Below are 20516 nucleotides of genomic sequence, written 5' to 3'. Positions count from 1 at the left end.
GGAATTAAACAATTTATTGATTGCATTAGGTGACCAATAGAATATCAGTCCTCAGTTTGATAAAACAGATAGACCAAAAGGTATTTTGAAGAGTATATAAAAAGAACAGAACAGAACAGAACAGCGTAGCATAGCATAGCATAGCATAGCATAGCATAGCATAGGATAGCATAGCATAGGATAGCATAGCATAGCATAGCATAGCATAGCATAGCATAGCATAGCATAGAATAGCATAGAATGGAATGGAATGGAATGGAATGGAATGGAATGGAATGGAATGGAATGGAATGGAATGGAATGGAATGGTTGGAAGGGACCTACAACAATCATCTAGTCCCACTGCAAAAGGATTGGTATTACATAGGTATATTTCATTGCTATAATGATTACTGGTGTAATGTCAGTGTTCTGGGGCCAGCATTTCAAACCCATTATGGTCACAAGTTGAAAGGAGTTCATGTTTGAGGTCTCCCCTATATTCAGAGATTGAAGGCGCAGAGTCTCTTTAGTTTTAAAATGGTTGTAAAATTAACCAGTATGGAACTACAACAGGACTTTCAGAAAATTAAGTCAGATTTGTATTTGGACCTTGAGTAAATTTTGTCAGGGTCCCAGGTACATGATGCCTTCTGTGTTCCTCTGGCAGGTGACATTATTTCTTACCGATTTCCTGATGTTTCAAGGATCACCAGTATTATATTGCCATGCTTGCCAGCAGACATAGTGCTGCTTTTCCCAAATTAGAATTCTCCATCCACATGATGTTAAAACCAGAATCACATTCACCAATTTCTTCCTAGGAGGCTCAGATGAACAGGACTAACAAAGGGAAAGTATCTCTCTAGTGTCCTAACCCCCGGTTCTGCAATTTCCCATTCTCTCAGCTTCATCCTGCTATTATCTCTGCTCCCAGGAACTCATAACCTAACACAGACATCTAGCCAGTCTCCAGGGAATCTCTGGTCCATGAATTTGGCCTTGTTTATAGCATCTGAGCCACGACGTCATCACTCTGGGGCCCCACACATAGATGGCAAGGGGGGAAACAATATAAATTATGCTGGCCCCAGCTTTCTTGTGGCAAGATCTGTACTTGCCAGAAACTTCTAGCTTTTGTTCTGGGCTGGGAATGGGCTTCATACTGGAGAGGGAGGCACTTTCTATTCTGAGTGGAGAAAGCAGTACCAAGGAAGGTTTTAATTACCTCCCATCAGTGCAGAGCAGCCAGGCTGCTTGCAGTTACAGGGGTTGATGAACACTGCAGTCCCAGTCCAGTCTATTACAGTGAGAAGGGCTGCTCGAACGGAACATGTTCTCACCCCGTGGGAAAGGGGTCCTTGTTGAAGGATGAGACCAATTCTTAGTAAGATCCAGAATGGAGCTCTTCCCAAGAGGAGGAGACTCCCTCTGCCAGACTAGGAGCAATAGAGTAAAGCACACTCCAATTAGAAATGGAAGTGAAGCACAACAGGCTTTCCTCACCTTTGTCCCATCTCTCAACTGTGCTTGAGGTGACGTTGTACTATGGAGAATGGTACTATGTGCTTATCCTTCTAACCTGTCCTAAGGACTAATGTAGAGCCTGGGCTACTTCTGTTCATAACCTAGCAGGGAATGTTGCAAACATGTGGAAGACGTTCTTGTCTTCATGTTTATGCTTTGCCTTGCACTCATCCTCTTTTCCTCCGGGGCAGCCTGGTACAGTCCAGCACTTTGGGATCCTGCTGTGAAAATTATCTGCTCAGCATTTTTCAAATGCTTTGAGGGAGGGTTCTTGTTTATGTGCCATTCATACTTTTTTATTCCTCCTGTCTTTCTGATGCTAATTCTCCGTCTTGTTACCCTTATCTGTTAGTGGTTAACATTACCTTTGCTACATCCTTTCTCTGCCTTGTTTTTGCTTTCCCATTGTAAGCATAAATCTAAAGCCTGCAGTCCTACTGCAAAAGCTGCTACTTCCTTCCCTTCCCCTTAGTTTGATTAACATTTCCTTCCATCTTTTCTGCTTACTCACCAGGTCATGTTGCTGATTTTAATATCACCTTGCCTTCTCCTGCTGTTTCTGGAATGCCCTCTGTAAAAAATGCATCTGTACCTGGCATCTTCATGGCCTCACTGTCTATGTCCTGAGTCCTTCAGAGACCTCAATGCCTTTATTTGACATTTCTCAAGGTCTAAACTCCTGATGGGTCATGTTGCTTGAATTGTGTCAGGCTGTGGGGGAAGGCTGCACTGCTCCTTTTCCATTGCTCCCTCTTCACCAACCCTGCTTCCTTCCCTCTTTTCCTCTTCAGAGCAGTGCTGTGTTCAGATTTTCAGTGTTGCTGTCATCAGGTCCACCCTGCCAGCCTTCCTCTCTTCTTTCAATTTCCGGCTCTTTCTCTTCTTCTGCTCACAGTCATCGCTCACACATCTCCACTGGCTAATACTCTTCATGCTCTGTTGTCCTCTACCCTTGAATCATTTTCTCCTTCTGTTCCATTACAAGCAGAACCCTGAAAATCCTCAGCCCTTACAGACTCCTGGGAATCTCTTTCACCTCCTTCACTAGTATTAATAAAATTCCCATAAACAGTCTGAATTCTGCCACTTCACTGCCTTTCCTCCCACTCTCATTTTGTCATCTTCCTAGTTTAAAATGGGAAGGTTCAAAGGTTTACTTACTCCCTTGTCCTCAATTTCAGGCTCCTTTAGCCTGTTTTAGCTCATTCCTCAAACTCTTTCTTCCTCCTACTTTCAGTTCTTTGTAAGAGCTCTCTGCTTCCTCCCACAGGAAAGGAACAAGAAATAACCTTCTTTCTCTTTGCCTTGCTTTCATTCTTCTTCCCATCACAAATACAGAAATTTCTTATCTACTTTGTTCTGTTACTGTAATCCCAGGTACCATGTTCTAAGGATTTCAACTGCAGCATTTCAAAGAATTTATGTGACACTTACGTTGTTTGGTCTAGAAGGGAAGATGAAGTTTGTAGATGGTATTTTTACAACGAATGGTGACTTTGCGGCACGGTGGGCTCCGGACTTCAGTCTCCGAGACTACAGGATACAATGTGAGTGAGACATAAAACCTGTGATGCACCAAATCACTCTGTAAGACGTATTCATTTTCTGTAAATGACACTTAAACCTTATATTTTGCTTCTTTATTTGAGAAATAAAGAATCAATGGTAAGCATAAAACAGAAAACCTGTACTTGTGTGTAATGAAGGTGAGGGATAATGTTTCTCAGAATTACTGAGTTCTAAAAGCTGCATATTGTTCATTCTGTCACATGGCTGTGGCAGAGGATGCTAAAGCCACCACATGTCCCAATGTTTCTTAGATGAGTGATGTTGGATATGTTGTCTCTCTAAGTGCATATCTGGGTACTGGATGAGACAGACCTGGGAAAGTGCTAAGAAGGGTCTAGGATCTTTCACCTTTGATAGCAATGAAACCAGAAAATATTATTCTTATTCGATATTGAATTCTATAGAATAGATCTACTTGGAAGGGACCTCAACAATCATCTAGTCCAACTGCCTGACCACTTCAGGGCTGACCAAAAGTTAAAGCATTAAGGCACTAAGGGCATTGTCCAAATGCCTTTTAAATACTGACAGGCTTGGGGCATTGACCACCTCTCTAGGAAGCCTGTTCCAGTGCTTGACCACCCTTTCTGTAAAGAAATGCTTCCTAACGTCCAGTCTAAACCTCTCCTGACACAGCTTGGAACCACTCCTAGGTGTCCTGTCCCTGGATCCCAGGGAGAAGAGATCAGCACCTCCCTCTCCACGTCCCCTCCTCAGGAAGCTGTAGAGAGCAATGAAGTTGCCCCTCAGTCTCTTTTTCTCCAAATTAGACAAGCCCAGAGTCCTTAGCTGCTCCTCATAGGACACTCCTTCCAGCCCTTTCAGCAGCTTTGTTGCCCTCCTCTGGACCCATTTGAGTACCTTCACATCCTTCTTAAATGGTGGGGGCCAGAACTGCACACAATACTCAAGGTGAGGCCACACCATCGCTAAATACAGTAGGATAATCACCTCTCTTGACTGCCTGGTTTTGCTGACTTTGATGCCCCCCAGGATTCAGTTTGCCCTCTCATCTGCCAGCGCACACTGCTGGCTTCTATTGAGCCTGCTGCTGACCAGCGCCCCCAGCTGCCTTTCTCCAGGACTGCTCTCAAGCCACTTCTCTCCCAGTTTATACTTGTGTCCTGCATTACTCCATCCCAGGGGCAGAATGTGGCTTTTGTTTTTGTGACATTTCATGCCACTGATGATTGCCCAATGGTCCAATCTATCTAGACCCCTCTGCAAGGCCTCATGTCCCTCAAGAGAGTCAACAGCACCTCCCAGTTTACTATCAGCACCAGACTTACTAATGGTGCATTCAACTCCTGTATCCAGAGCATTGATAAAAATATTGAACAGCACTGTGCCATGAGGAGCACCACTGGTGGTGACCAGTCGCCAGCCAGATATAGCCCCATTCACTACAGCCCTTTGAGCCCTGCCATTCAGCCATCTCTTCACCCAGCGCACCATCTACTTGCTCATCTCACAGTTGGACAACTTGACCAGAAGAATACTGTGAAAGACAATATCAAAAGCCTTACTAAAATCCAGAAAAACTACATCCACTGCCTTTCCTTCATCCACAAGGCAGGTGACCTTATCATAGAAGGATATCAAATCAGACAGGACTTTCACTTTGTGAACCCATTTTGACTGTGCCTGATGATTACATTGTCCTTTAAATGCCTTTCAGTAGCACCCAGGATGATCTTGTCCATAATTTTTTCCGGGTGCTGAGGTTAGACAAACCCGTTTGTAGTTTCCTGGGTCTTCTCTCATGCCCTTCTTGTAAATTGGAATAATGTTGGCTAGCTTCCAGTCAGCAGGGACCTCCCCAGACTCCCAAGGCCTTTGGTGGATGATTGAGAGGGGTCCTGCTGTAATGTCTGCTAACTCCTTCAGTACCCTGGGATGAATCCATCAGGCCCCATGGAATTATGAACATTCCGCTGATACAACTGGTCCCTTATAATTTCAGTGTCCACAACTAGAAAGTCACTGTTCCCAGTCATGGCCCTCCAACTCAGAAGACCAGGCAGCCCAAGATCTATACCCACAAAATTAAAGCCTGCCCTCCCTCTGCATGGTACCAGCTCAAAGCCTTCAGATCAAGAACAGACCCATTGGATGTTTTATCTTTTGGTCTGATGTCTTCATCTATGGGTTGTGCATTTTACACCCTTCTATATACATGTTGTGGGCATTTCTTAAACTGATGACAATACAGAAAGAAAATATTTTAATGTGAGAAAATTTATGCCCAAATCCTCAGTAAATTGGTTGTTTCAAAAATTAAGATAGAACGAAACTATATTCCACTTTCTCATAAAAGCAAGAAAAGCTGTCCCAGTCTGTGTACAAAGCTGCTATTGGCATTCTGGGTAAGTGTCATGATATGCTTCCTTTTTTCTCATGTTTTTCTAGGTACGTGTTGTCAAAGAGAGGATACTAGGCTAGATGGAGCTTTGGTCTAACATACCGTGATTATTCTAATGTATGTGTTATAGTACATATATGTCAGAATAATGTATATTTGTATACAAATATTTATAATTTATACATATAAACACACACACATACACGCCACTACCCCATACACACCTCTTAGCTTTGTCAGTACTTTTTTCTAAGGCATTTTTTCCTCTTTTGGATACTGATGGGGAACAGGACAGCTCTTTGCGAGGTATTGTTGATTTACTGGAGGTGTTTTTTGCCTGCAATTTTAGAACTGATGACATCGGTGTAAGAACTATCAGGTGAGTTCAGGCAAGCAAGGCAGAAGGCCAGCTTGGCTGACCAGGGATCTTCTAGAAAGAAGGAAAAAAAAAGAAAGTATATACCAGTGGAAGCAAGGTCATGCAACACGGGAGGAGTATAGGGAAACTGTTTGCCACTGCAGGGAGAAAATTTGTGCAGCCAAAGCTCAATTAGAATTGAAGCTGGCTGGTACTGTGAGGGACAATAAGAAGGGCTTTTTTAAGTACGTTAATAGCAAAAGGCAAGCCAAAAATAACATTGGCCTGTTGCTTGATGAGAATGGTCACCTCACAAACAGGGACATAGACAAGGCAGAGATGCTTAATGCTTTCTTCACCTCGGTCTTCAACACCAGTGGGACCCCACCTGGTTCTTTCTGGACTAGAGAACCCTGACTGAAGGAATGATAAAATCCCAATCAACTCGGAACTTGTGCAGGACTTGCTGCTCCAGCTAGATTCCTGTAAGTCAATGGGGTCTGATGAGATTCATCCGAGGGTACCTAAAGAGCTGGCTAATGTCATAGCGAGACCTCTCACAATGATTTTTCAATGCTCTTGGGAATCTGGAGAGGTCCCAGTTGACTGGAAGCTGGCCAGTGTTGTCCAAATCTTCAAGAAGGGCAACAGGGATGACCCTGGTAACTACAGGCCCGTCAGTCTCACTTCTGTGCCTGGCAAAATTATGGAGATTATTCTGGGAGTTATTGAAAAACACCTGAAAGACAATGCAGTCATTGGTCCCAGCCACAGGTTCACAAGGGGAAAGTCCTGCTTAACAAACTTAATTTCCTTCTATGACAAAGTTACCCACCTATCTGACCAAGGGAAGCCAGTCAATGTAATCTTTTTGGATTTCAGTAAAGCTTTCAATACTGTCTCTCACAGTATCCACCTGGACAAAATGTCCAGCACACAGCTGGATAAACACATAATGCAGTGGGTGAGCAATTGGCTGATAGGTCAGGTTCAAAGGGTTATAGTAAATGGAGTTACATAGGGTTAGCAGCCATTCACTAGTGGGGCTCCAAAGGGGCCGGTACTCTTTAATCTCTTTCTAAATTACTTGGATGCACGACTGGAAGGAATACTAATTAAGTTTGCTGGCGACACAAAATTGGGACGAGCTGTTGACACTGGTGAGGGCAGAGAGGCCCTGCAGAGAGATCTAGACAAATTAGAGAGCTGGGCAACCACCACCATATGAAGTTTAACAAGGGCAAGTGCCAGATTTTACACCTGGGGCATGGCAACCCTGGATGTCTGTACAGAGCAGCTCCATGGAGAGGAACCCGGGGGTTCTAGTCAACGGGAAGTTGAACATGAGCCAACAGTGTGTGTTGGTAGCCAAGAGGGCCAGCTGTGCCCTGGGGTGCATCAATCCCTGCATTGCAGCCGGTCAAGGGAGGTGATTGTCCTGCTCTGCTCTGCGCTGGTGCGGCCTCACCTTGAGCACTGTGTGCAGTTTTGGGCACTGGAGTACATTAAGGATATAAAGCTACTGGCGAGTGTTCAGAGGAGGGCCATGAAGTTGGTGAAGGGTTTAGAGGGGAAACTGTATGAGGAGCAGCGGAACTCACTTGTGTTGTTCAGCCTGGAGAAGAGGAGACCAAGGGGAGATCTCATCATGGTCTACAGCAGCCTCGCAAGGGGAAGAAGAGGGTCAGGTGCTGATCTCTTCTCTCTGGCAACCAATGATAGGACCCGAGGGAATGGCAGGGAGAAGTGCCAGGGGAGGGTTAGGTTGGGTATTAGGAAAAGGTTCTTCCCCAGGAGGGTGGTGGAGTACTGGAACAGGCTCCTCAGGGAGGCAGTCACGGCACCAAGCCTGACGCTATTCAAGAAGCACTTGGACAATGCCCTCAGAGACACGGTGTGAATTTTGGGGTTGTCCTGTGCGGTGACGGGAGTTGGACTCGATGATCCTTACAGGTCCCTTCCAACTCAGGACACTCTATGAGTCTATGATTCTGTGAACCTGCAACGCTCTAAGAGTTTGCCAGCTCTCCTTTTCTATAACAGAAACACACAAGCTTCTGAGAAACATTGTGAAGTTTTTCTTTTATGACATCACATCTTCCAGAAAAAAAAAATGTCTGTGTTGAATCACAGAAGGATGCTTAGTGTGTAAATATATGCCTACACTGTTGAAATAATACTGATTTTGAGGATGAATGAACCCCTGAAAGTTAAGTTCCAACCATTTCTTAGACAAAGTTTGTTTTCATTAAGTCAGTACAGCTTCACTGTGTTACATTTGCTATGGCAATATACTTCTGAAGAGTTAGAATTTATATTCAAACTGCCAGTGGAATTACAGGGATGTGCAATCATCTAACAGAGTAAACAAAAATCTGGATTTTTCTGATTCTTCTGGTATTGTGACCCCTGCTCATATGATTTTACTTTGAACACTTTTTCAGGTTTGTTAGATCCATGCTGAATGGAAAACGCTTAAGTTGCTTAAAATCATATTTTGCCTTCATTAAAGAACCACAGAATGTGGGTTGAGGCAATCACCAGTATCAATACAGGCTCGGGGATGAAAGGATTGAAAGCAACCCTGCAGATAAGGATTTGGGAATACTGGTGGATGAAAAATCGGACATGAGCCGGCAACGTGCACTTGCAGCCCAGAAAACCAATCTTATCTTGGTCAAGGATACAATATATATATTGAGGGAGGTGATTCTTCCCCTCTACTCTGCTCTGGTGAGACCCCACCTGAGCACTGCCTCCAGTTCTGGGGTCCCCAGCACAAGACAGACATGGACATGTTAGAGTGGGTCCAGAGGAGGGCCACAAAAATTATTAGAGGACTGGATCTCCTCTCCTATGAAGAAAGGTTGAGAGTTGGGGCTGTTCAGTCTGGAGAAGAGAAAGCTCCAAGGACACCTTACTGCAGCCTTTCAATAGTTAGATGGGTCTTGTAAGAAAGGCTGAGAGAGGTTTTTCCCAAGGCTGTAGTGACAGGAAAGGGGGCAATGGTTTAAAACTAAGAGTAGATTTAGATTGGACATAAGGAAGAAATTCTTTACTATAAGAGTGATGAGACACTGGAATACATTGCCCTGAGAAACTGTGGATGTCAGCCACTTGAATTGTTCAAGGCCAGGTTGGATGGGGCTCTGAGCAACCTGATCTAGTGAAAGACGTCACTCCACATGGCAAGGAAGTTGGACTAGATGATCTTTAAAGGTCCCTTTCAACCCAAACCATTCTGTGATAACCACAGAATCACAGAATGGTTAAGGTTGGAAGGGACCTTTGGAAGTCGTCTTGTCCAAGCCCTAACGCTCATGCAGGATCAGTGAACCATAGGTCTCTTCAGTGAACTTCTTTAGATTTATAGGTGCAAATCAATTTGGCCCGTTGATTTAAAAAAAAAAATTTATTATTTCTAGACTACTGTTTGTTATCTTCTAATGTTTTCATCTTGTATCTCACACATACAAAAGATAATTTTAACCAACTATTCCTTCTTGGCACCATTAACAGTTTTACTATCTCCATGTAATGTAACAGACTGCCCTATGCTGGATTTCTTTTGTTCTTACTTTACTTCAAAAACATCTTTACTGCTGTCAAGTTTTTATTCTTTCTTTTTCCCTTGGCTTCATATTTACATGACCTAGGAATTATGTCACTTAGAAATTATCTATTTCCCCTTCCCAGTTGCCTCCTTTTCTATTTGCAGGAAACAGATTTGGCTTATGCCAAAAGCAGACATATTCCCATAGTTACAGCCTTTTTTTTTTTTTTTTCTGCAGTTCAGGGTAATGTAACACTGAATATTTTTATCCTTGAAGACTTCCAATCCTTCAATCTTGTTGACCCTTTTGTTTAATTATGTCTTGCAATTATAAGATCTACAGTCTAGTTTCATGTGTAACCGTGAGTTTTATCTTCAGAACAGTAGGATTCAAATTAATCAGGGATACAGTTACTAACATTCATATATCATAAAAACACAGAGAGTACTATGGATCGGTTTGTCATCTTGTAAAACATATGCCATAAAACTTCCCTGAATTATCTTTTCCTTGATTTAATAATATGCATTTGGAAAGGGGAGGGGAGGAAGCAAAACTGCACACAAACACATTTTGATCCAGGAGTTACCAATGACGAGAAATTCACAGCATCATTAAGTTGTTCATATTGTTAATTACTTGGGCTGTTAAAAGTTTGTATCCTGCTTTTGAGAAGAACTGGTCTGTTTTATAGGATTCCATGAGGACCGTCCTGCATTCTGTTACAATCAAGCTAACAGACATGTTATTGTTCAAAATACTTTTAAAGAAATCTCTTCCTAAATATAGATACTGAATTAGATATTTACCAAATATTTCACCTCTAGTGTGGTAGAATTGGTTAAAAATTGCTTCCAATATCAATTGCTGCAGTTATGTATGCCCATTCTTGCCATTCTGGGATGCAGAGGCAACATAAGAACGAAATTAAAAATAAATTCTAATTCTTTCTATCTGAGAAATTAGCATTTCCATATGCTTATTACTGCTAGCACCTGTGCTTTTGATACCATGCTTCTTAGGTGTAGAAATCGGCCTCTTCCATTTCTCTAGATTGTAAGTTTATCTCTGGGGTTTTTAAAGTAGTTATTAATCCAGGGAAGTCTGGTGCCTTAGCCAATGAAAGCATGATATTGGGGCTCAGTTCAACCACAAAATAACAGTAACAAAACAACCAAACAAAAAAAAAAACACTTTTTGAAATTTTAGACTGTTAAAACATGGAATGGGATTCAGAGTGCTGAAATACTGTAGTACTGCCTTAGAGAGTGCTATAGCTTCAAAGGGAATACCAAGAGACACCTTAGCCAACATGCTAAAATCCACCAACAGTGTGAAAGCTTGCAATTTTTGAGAGGGAAGTACTGGCTGTAAGACAGTTGCTGGTAAGTGCTGTGGAGAAATTTCAGTGATTCTGTATGTGAGATGAGGAGGAAGCTGGAAATCAGGAAGACATCGTGTAGATAATTGGGATAATGGGATTTATGTGGGATGGTCTTGCCTATTACTGGTCCCAAGTAGCAACAGACAGCTTGTCTGTGATTTGTGAGAGAGCTCTTCATGCGCAAGTAGCAGTTCAAGCTAGTATTACCAACTTGCATTGCTGCAGGGTGAAATGCAAATGCTGCATACCTTTGGGGTTTCAGATCAATCCAGGTTGTTTATATCCCCTACATTATATGCAGCTGCCAGTTCAGGAAAACGGTTTCTGTTTTGTTTGGTCAGTTGTTAGGGTCCAATACTCTCTGACCAGGTTTTTATAGAAATTCTACATGAGGAGGGTTTAATGTTTGGTACCAGATTTACTTATTTGAAGATACTTGGCATAATATAGGGTTTGATTTAGCAGTGATACAGCAGTATACTGAATTGCAATATACAGTCAAATCTCAATACAAATGTGATTCCCATTACCAGTCTCTTTATGATCACTGTCACAATGGTGGGCATCTCCAGTTGCTGGAGAAAGGATACACAGGTTGAAGCCCATTGCTCTCTTCAAAGTTCATTTTAATGATTGCTCAGTTGTTATACTCTATGCTGGGCTAAGCCATGTATATACTTAGCCCATGCTGGTCTGGCTAGTTCAGGAAGACATTCACACCTATTTGATTAACTCACAGAAAGCCATTTATACAACCAGTTGATTCACTCAGCTGATACAGCCTTTACCTAAAACAAGGCCACCCTCCAGTCCCCTTTGTGTTAAGTTCAGCTTGCTTTGCAATAGCTACAGTCACTCCCTATATTCTTCCCTGAGCTTCAGGACAATATCACCTGTGGCCATCTCCTCTGAGCCTTCTGCATTGTAGGGTTTTGTTGATCAGTCTTGTCAGGTGACCCATATTCAGTTTTGTTCTCAACATTCAGTTACATTCAGAAAAAAGAAGGCTGACCAAATAGCTAACCACATAAACAAAAACCAAGCTCCTCTTAGACTGCTGAGTAATAGTTACAAGAAATACAAGTTAAACAAAGAGGGGAAAAAATCCTATTTTCTCTCATCTCCAGTATACCTTTGTAGCTCTTCTATGATGTCTCATTTACAACATATTCTTCGAAATGCTAGATGACTTTGTAGCCCTGCATTATGGTTGGCAAGCAGATGTTCCACACTCCAGGTACTGCATCAACTCTGAATAACTATACTGTTTATCCTCTAGAAATAATATTATCTAGTAATAATATCCTCAATCTCCCTCTGCCACTCACTGCAAAGTATCAACAGCATTTTTAAAGGACGGTGGGGTGGCTGTTACCCCTACATACATTCATAATGAGTTTCAGTAATTCCTTTCTTTTTTTTTTTTTCCACTCACAGTTCAGTTTTCTGGGAGGAATTGTTTCTACCCTGGCATTACCAACTTGTTTTCAGGCAGCATAACACATCTTTAAACATTCTTTTTAGATTTACATTATTCAGTATGCCAAGTGTTAAGATATAGACATGTGTGCCAAAGACTATGACCACCACTGCACTGGGTTTATGTGGCCACGTGTTGGCAGCAGTGGTGCTGCAGGGTAGCCTCTGTGAGAAGGGGCTGGGATTGCCCTGCTGGTTCCAGCTGGTCCCAGCTCATTCCAGCTGGCTCCAAAATGAATCGGCCTGTGCCCAAAACTGAGCCCATCAGCAACACTAGTGGCAGCTCTCTGATAACATATTTAAGAAAGAGTAAAAAATGCTGGGCAGCAGCTGAGGGAGAGAGGAAAGAGAAGCAGCCCTGCAGACACCAAGGTGAGAGAAGAAGGAGGGGGAGGTGGTGCTCCAGGTGCTGGAGCAGAGATTCCCCCACAGCCTGTGGAGAAGACCATGGTGAGTCAGGCTGTCCCCCTGCAGCCCATGGAGGACCACGTTGGAGCGGATACCCACCTGCAAGCCCGTGGAGGATCCTACACCACAGCAGTGGATATGCCCTGAAGGGAGCTGCAGCCCATGGAACAGAGCCCCTGCAAGAGCAGGTTTTCTGGCAGGAACTGTGGCATGCAGGGGACCCACACTGGAGCATTCTTTTGCTGAAAGACCCTGTGGAAAGGCCCCCATGCTGGAGCAGTTCTTGAAGAACTGCAACCCCTGGGAGGCACCCCACGCTGGAGCCGGGGAACAGTGCAAGGAGGAAGGAGCAGCAGAGATGAAGGGTTATGAGCTGACCACAAGCCCCATTACCCACCCCTCTGTGCCACTGGGGTGGGGTAGAGGTAGAAGTGTCAGAAGTGAAGGAGTGGAGTTCAGCCTGGGAAGATGGGGGCCTGGGGGTAAGGTGCTTTTACTTTTGTCTTTGTTTCTCACCATCCTACTCTATTATTAATAACCAATGAATTAAATTAATCTTCCCCAAGTCGAGGCTATTTTGCCCATGACAGTAGCTGGTAAGCAACCTCCCTGTTTTTATCTCAGCCTATGAGCTTTTTCATCGTCTTTTCTCCTCCTGTCCTGTTGAGGGGGAATGATAGAGTGGCTTGGTGGGCATCTGGCAGCCAGCCAAGGTTAACCCACCACACCAGTGTTTCATCATCTGTCCATGGCCTCTTTACATACAATCATAACACAGAAAACATTGATGCAGTGACAAGGCACTTGTTTTTAAATTAATTGTATTTTGGGGACCAGACTACTCAACTACATTGAATTTCAAAGCAGAGTACAATGGAACTTGATGGCAAATGATGAATGAAGCAAGATGAAATGCTGGTCCCTGACTTCTTCTGGTGAGGGCCCAAAAGCAGTCAATTACAATAAGGGTAGGCCTCTGCTTGATGGCTGTTGGTTGCCCACCAGTGAATAAGTGATTAACTCAAATTGTAATACACTCCATAATACTCCATGACATTTTCGTTAAAAGGTAGTGCATCTGTCTAAACATATATTAAATACATTAAGATGTCTTGGAGGGAAAAGTTGTTGAAAGGATTATCCAAAGCTTAGTGTTGCTTCAATATTTTTGGTGATTTAAAAATAAACAAGTCATTGCTGATAAAGTTTTCAGATGATACTAACGCTGGCTGAAAGATAAACAGGTAAGTAAGAAACAGTGAACTAGTAAACTGGATCCTCTTAAACAAGGTTGCTCTTAACAGAGCTAAATGCAAACATTTCCATGATTATGGGAATGTCCAGAAAAATAAGGGCTGAAATGGTTTACACTGGTAGAAAACAATCAAGTTAAAACTCAGTACTGGAGCAAAAAGAGCTAAAGCTGCATTTGGATGCATGAAGAGGGAAGAAATGACTGGAATCCGACCTAAAAGAATGCACCCACAAGTGGTGAGGGAGCTGGATGACATCACTGCAAGGCCACTCTCCATTATCTTTGAAAGGTCACGGTGACTGGGAGAGGTTGTTCCTGTGGACTGGAAGAAAGCAAAAATCTCTCCTATCTTCAAGAATGGCAAAAAGGAAGATCCAGGGAACTACAGGCTGGTCAGCCTCACCTCAGTCCCTGGGAAGGTGATGGAGCAAACCTTCCTGAAAAACATTTCCAAAAACAAAATGGCAAGAAGGTGATCAGAAGTAGTCAGCAAAGCTTTATGAAGAGAAAATCATGCTTAACCAACCTGATAGCCTTTTACAATGAGATTATTTGGTGTAGGAGGGGAGAGCAGTGGATGTTGTTTGCCTCAAGTTTATTAAGGCTCTAATTGTCCCTGCTTTGAGCAGGGGAGGTGGACTAGATCTCTAGGTGTCTCTTCCAGCTTCAATTATTCTGTGATTCAGTCCTTCTTATGAAGACCATATATATTCTGGTTTGGAGGTACCCAATCCCAGTTTGTGAAACAAATCTTAGTAAAATCAAGGACTATTATGAACTTTCCTCATTTTTCAGCATTATTTCCTTTACTTCTCTATTTCCTGGTTTCCCTTCACTTCTTCATTTATTACAGAGAATAATTATATGGACATAATCCAGTTTTTTCCACTGTTACTTAAGGTATCCAAGCTCATTGACACTGTCAAATTGAAACACTAGATTCTGTTTAAACATACAAAAAGACTTTCTCCTGTGATCCTGTGAAAGGGATCAGCACAAAACACTCTGTCATTGTTACCCAACACTAAGAGGACAGTCATCCAGTACACTAACATCAGGGAGGATAATCATGGAGTCATACCATCACAGAATCACAGAACGGTTTGGGTTGGAAGGGACCTTTAAAAATCATCTACTCCAGCCCGACTTGCAATGGGCAGGGACATCTTTCACTAGATCAGGTTACTCAAAGCCCCATCCAACCTGACCTTGAACGCTTCCAGTAACTAGATGGGTTAAACGCTTCTTGCGTCACCTTTAAGAACACCTGCATAGGATGTTCTTTCATCCGTCCCTTTAAATTGCATGATACTTTCTGCAACTGCACAGAATGTTAGTCCCAGAGCAACTGCATGGAAAACAGATTTTAAAGCCAGAGTGTTAGTCTCCCCTTCAAATCCTTTTTTTTTCCACAGGCCTTAGTGTGATTTTAAATTTAACATTTCAAAGTTTATGATCCTCTTCTCCTCAATGATATTCTCTTTGATGAACATGAACAGGGAAGGATCTTACCTATGATTGATGATGGAAGTCTTTGGCAGCCCCTGAATTGCCTTCGGGTCACAGGCACGCAAAGCAGACAAGGTACAATTTCTGTTTTAAAGCATTTATAACTGCCTTCTGAACAAAATTAAAACACCTTCCAGAAGTTCATTAGGCAATACTATAAAACCTCTCTGATGTGCTCTACTGACAGTGTCCGTGATGAGGGGAATGCAGTAAGGAAAGGTGGAAAAAATCAGGCATGGCTATATAATTCTCTGTCTATACTAAATTGAGGTGAGGCTGACCAGCCTGTAGTTCCCTGGATCTTCCTTTTTGCCATTCTTGAAGATAGGAGAGATTTTTGCTTTCTTCCAGTCCACAGGAACAACCTCTCCCAGTCACCATGACCTTTCAAAGATAATGGAGAGTGGCCTTGCAGTAATGTCATCCAGCTCCCTCACCACTTGTGGGTGCATTCATTCAGGTCCCATGGACATATGTAACCCCAGTCTACTGAGAGCAGTTCCTAACCTGGCTGTCCTCCACTGAGAGTAAGTCTTCCTTGCTCCAGAGTTTCCCTTTGGTCTTAGGGCCTTGGGATTCCTGAAGGCTGCTTTTCCATGTCCTTTGTCACCAGGGTGCTTGCCCCATTTAGAATCATAGAATGGTTTAGGTTGGAAGTGACCTTTAGAGGTCATCTAGTCCAACCCCCTGCAGCGAGCAGGGACATCTTCAACTAGATCAGGTTGCTCAGAGCCCCATCCAACATGACCTGGAATGTTTCTAGGGACTGGGGCATCTACCACCTCTCTGGGCAACGTGCTCCAGTGTTTCACCACCCTCATCATAAAAAATTTTCCTTATATCAAGTCTAAATCTACCCTTCTTTAGTTTAAAACCCTTGTCCTGTCACAACAGGCCTTTCTAAAGAGATTGCCCCCATCTTCCCTATAGTCCCTCTTCAAGTACTGGAAGGCTGCAATAAGGTCTCCCTGCAGCCTTCTCTCAGCGTATCCTTGTAGGAGAGGTGCTCCAGCGCTTGAATGATTTTTGTGGCCTCCTCTGGACCCGCTCCAAAAGGTCCATGTCTTTCATGTGCTGAGGACTCCAGAGCTGGATGCAATACTCCAGGTGGGATTTCACCAGAACAGAGCAGAGAGGAAGAGTCCCCTCCCTCGCACTGCTGGCCACGCTTCTTTTGATGCAACCAAGGATATGGTTGGCTTTCTGAGCTGCAAGCGCATTCTGCTGCCTCATGTCCAGCTTTTTGTTCACAGGTACTCTCAAGTCCTTCTCTGCAGGGCTGCTCTCAATCCCTTCATCCCCCAGCCTGTATTGATACCAGGGGTGGCCCCGAACCAGGTGCAGGACCTTACACTTGGCATTGTTGAACCTCATCCGTTTCGCCCAGGCCCAGCTCTCCAGCGTGGTCAGGTCTTTCTGGATGACATCCATCCTTCAGGTGTGTCAACTGCACTGCTCATCTTGGTGTCATCTGCAAACTTGCTGAGGGTGCACTCGATCCCACTCTCTATGTCACTGATGAAGATACTAAATAGTACCAGTCCCAGTACGGACCCCTGAGGGACACCAATTGCCACCGGTCTCCAGCTGGACATTGAGCCATTGACCACTACCCTCTGGATGCAGCCATCCAGCCAGTTCCTTATCCACCAAACAGTCCACCCTTCAAATCCGTATCTCTCCAGTTTAGAGAGAAGGATGCTATGGAGGACCATGTCAAAGGCCTTACAGAAGTCCAGGTAGATGACATCCATAGCTCCTCCTTTGTCCTCTGATTTAGCAGTGGACCCACATTTTCCTGTTGCTGCTGATACACCTGCAGAAGCCTCTCTTGTTGCACTTTATATCTCTTGCCAGATCTGACTCCAGGTGGGCTTTGGTTTTCCCTATCCCATATCTGCTTGCTTGGATAACATCTCTGTATTACTCATGGGTTACTTGTCCCTTCTTTCATCTCACAGTGCCTCACAGTGGCCTGAGTTATTCTGAGATATTTAAGAATCATTAAATTGACTCATAAACTCAACTTACTTTCTTCCTTCTGCTAGGCCAGTTATGGCCCTTAAGGGTTATCTAAAGCAGTAAGCCACCAAGTGGTTGTTTATAGCCTGATTCTGCTGTTGGAGGTGCTCCGCAGCTAAGATTTAACCTGGAGCTTGGAGTAAGTTTTTAAAATGTGTAGTAGGCCAATACGTGCATTTTAAACCTATGGGATGATTTTGGATTGTGACTCAGGTTAGAGTGTTTGATGCTACCTAATGGTAACCTCTTTGTTAAGTTATGTGCATCACATCAGCTTAAACTGCAAGGTAATGCTTATTTTTTTTTAATAATTCAAACACATACTGGTGCGTATCTGGGACTCGTAAGCAATGCTACACCACTAATATTCGAGATTAAGATTGTGTAATACATAAACTTCCACTAGATGGGGCTGTATCATACCAGTTCGTTCCTTCCTTCTCTCGGAGGGACGGAGAGAGTGCAGAGATAGGTGCGGCTCTGTGTCACCCCGTCTAGTTTAAGAACGACAGCTTCCTGTGTCTATTTGCGGCAGGTATATTTAGTGCCGTTCAGCTCTTATATACGCATGTAGCATATTTAGCACGGACTGTTTGGTCAGTGAGCAGATTGTTGCCAATTTGCCTGCTGGCATGTACGTGGATGTACAGGGTCCTCTCCCACAGGACATATGGGACATATCTTGTCGCATCCCAGTGTGCATGGGTTGTGAATTGTAACTTTGTCAAAGGCAAAAAGAAGGTCTGACCATCTGTATTCTTTTTGCTGGAGGAATCACCAGATCTCACTTCAGAACCTGCCCCTCTGTGGCAGACCAGAGCTTGTACCCAAGCTCTTGAGTGAGGAGAACTCAGGTATAGATGAGTGATTCCTGGGCAGTCCTGCCCCTGCAGACTCCTCCCAGTTCCCTGCTGCTAGGCAGAAGAGTCCAATGGAGTTGAGAGCATGTGGGTGAGACTCGACTCTGCTGATCTCAGAGCCTTTCCTTCCTGAACAAACATTTTCCATTCTGAAATAATCACCTCACTATATATAGAAAGGTCCTCCAAAGGAAAAGCTATGTTCTTTGGGAAGGGATATTCCTCAAATTGTTTTCTTCCTTTTATGAAACACCAACAGGCCCTTTGCCATCAGGCTTGTATCTGTTTGTGAACACTGTTGATCAAAGGCATCACCTTACATGAAAATAATCTGGATTCCCCATGCAGCTCCTGTGGTCCCCACCCCCACCCCATGGATTCTGAGACTATGTCTGTAATCACAATCCACAGTACTTCGGAAACCACCTCCCCATCTCACTTCCTCCCAGCTGATTTTCATGGGAACAGAAGGAGGTTTGTTTGCTACCAGGGAGGAAGTCCAGGCCTTAGTGAGCAGGTTTCTAAGAGGCACCTATGAGAATGGTACGCTTTAGTCAGCATATGCTTGCAGAGGCCGCTGCCAAATGAGGTCACCCTGCTGCAGAAACGTGGATGAAGGGATTCCAGAAGAGAAGGATGGAAGAAGCCAGGACAGGAAGTAGAGCAGTCAGTAGCACAGGGCTCAGCTCAGTCAACTCCCCTCTCTGGAAATGTTGATTTCAGTTTTGTCTTGGCTCACAGACTAAAATGTATTAGATGGTTTCCTTCTCATCATTCTCTCATTCCCTTTTCTCATAAAAATCATTCTTTGGTTTGACACGGTTCAGCCATCTCTTTGGGAAGAGTTTAATGGGGCAAGCAGCACACAGATTTGGAGGGCAGTTCAGACACTAGGACTGGGTGACACTGTCTGTGATGTGGGAGTCACAAAGCTCACAGAACCTCAGGAAGAGACTCCTCTTTCAAACCCTGCAACTTTCACCGAGCTAGCACATTGCTTGAGAAAGATCACAGAATCATAGAATACCAGGTTGGAGAGGACCTCAAAGGTCACCTGGTCCAGCCTCTATTGGCAAAAGCACGGTCTAGACAAGATGGTCTAGCACCCTGTCCAGCCAAAGATGGACAACCTTGATTGCTCGGAATCTGTTATACGTTCTTCTTAGTTATTCTAGTGATTAATTCCTCCTTCCGTTGAACAGGTGCTCTTTACTTTTGGTTTGTATATCTGCAGTTCCACCTCATTGCTCCTGTTCCGTCTTCATTTGCTAGATTGAAACATTATATGCAATTGAAAAATTTCTTTTTTACAGATCCTTAGAAATGACCAATTTTTTTTAATCTTTCTGAAGCTCTCCATGTGGAAACTTGTTCTACAGATCTTAACTCATCCTTATGACTCTTCTCTGACTGCTTTGACTTTTCTACAGTCTTTATAAATATTGAACATTAAATGTACATCACTAAAGCTGCCATAATATAATTTCCCTATTGTTCTGTGTGCTTCTCTTTAATCAGTCCATACTTCCTTGCAGATTATTAGTCGAGATACTAAACAACATTGATAGAAAAATTAAAATTATTATTACTTGGTAGGAAGATTATCCACTTGGTAGGAATAATAAGCTGTACAGATAGAGACTGAGAAACAACAGTCTATACATTAGTTCTCTGTTTACTTTATAGTGACCTGTAGGTTGAATATGAATCAGCTAAGATTGTTGCAAAAACAAAATAAGATCATATGAGATGGTATAAACAGGAATACGAGTTCCAGGATGCATGAAGTAACATTTCTGGCTCTGTTTTGCTGTGATAAGACCCTTAGTTACAGTACTGTGTCCAGTCTTAGTCAGTGCACTTCAGAGAATGGAGACAAATCTAAGGAAGTCCAGGGGAGATGATTAGAGGTTGAGAAAATAGAGTATGGAAAGATTAAATTCTCTGGGGCAGTTTAGCTTAAAAAAGAGTGAGAAGATATAACTGCCTTGATTTGTAAAAGACAGTTGCAAAGAGAACAATCTATTTCCAGTGTTCATGACAGATAGTACAAGAAATAATGGGTTTAAACAATAGGAAAGAAAACTTAGCACTGAATAGATTGGCTGTCAGGTTTATTAAGTCATGAAGGTTATCAGCAGACAAGAAGGTTGTCAGAAACAGTTAACATGGCTTCACCAAGGGAAGATCGTGCTTGACCAACCTGATAGCCTTCTATGATGGTGTGACTGACTGGGTCGATGAAGGGAG

The 20516-nt window shown here is 43.3% G+C and overlaps 1 protein-coding gene across 3 annotated transcripts in view; it reads left to right on the top strand.

Moving 5' to 3' along the window:
- The window catches only part of DCHS1 (dachsous cadherin-related 1), a 98782-nt gene that overhangs the window by 6365 nt on the left and 71901 nt on the right, over positions 1-20516 (top strand). Inside the window, exon 2 of one of the 3 annotated variants that reach the window (XM_064441692.1) lies at positions 2955-3053. The exons of 1 other annotated variant lie outside the window; for it this stretch is intronic. Coding sequence is in view for 1 of the 2 variants with exons in the window: in XM_064441690.1 (XP_064297760.1) it covers positions 15390-15459 (70 nt within the window). In the remaining variant the exon portion in view is untranslated. Of the gene's footprint in view, positions 1-2954; positions 3054-15374; positions 15460-20516 lie in introns of those variants that run through there. One more of the 3 variants, XM_064441690.1, reaches the window with a different exon arrangement.

Source organism: Phalacrocorax carbo, chromosome 1, assembly GCF_963921805.1.
Source record: "Phalacrocorax carbo chromosome 1, bPhaCar2.1, whole genome shotgun sequence".
Lineage (NCBI taxonomy): Eukaryota > Metazoa > Chordata > Aves > Suliformes > Phalacrocoracidae > Phalacrocorax > Phalacrocorax carbo.
The sequence above is the reverse complement of the archived record's forward strand: the minus strand, read 5'-3'. Positions and strand labels throughout refer to the sequence as shown.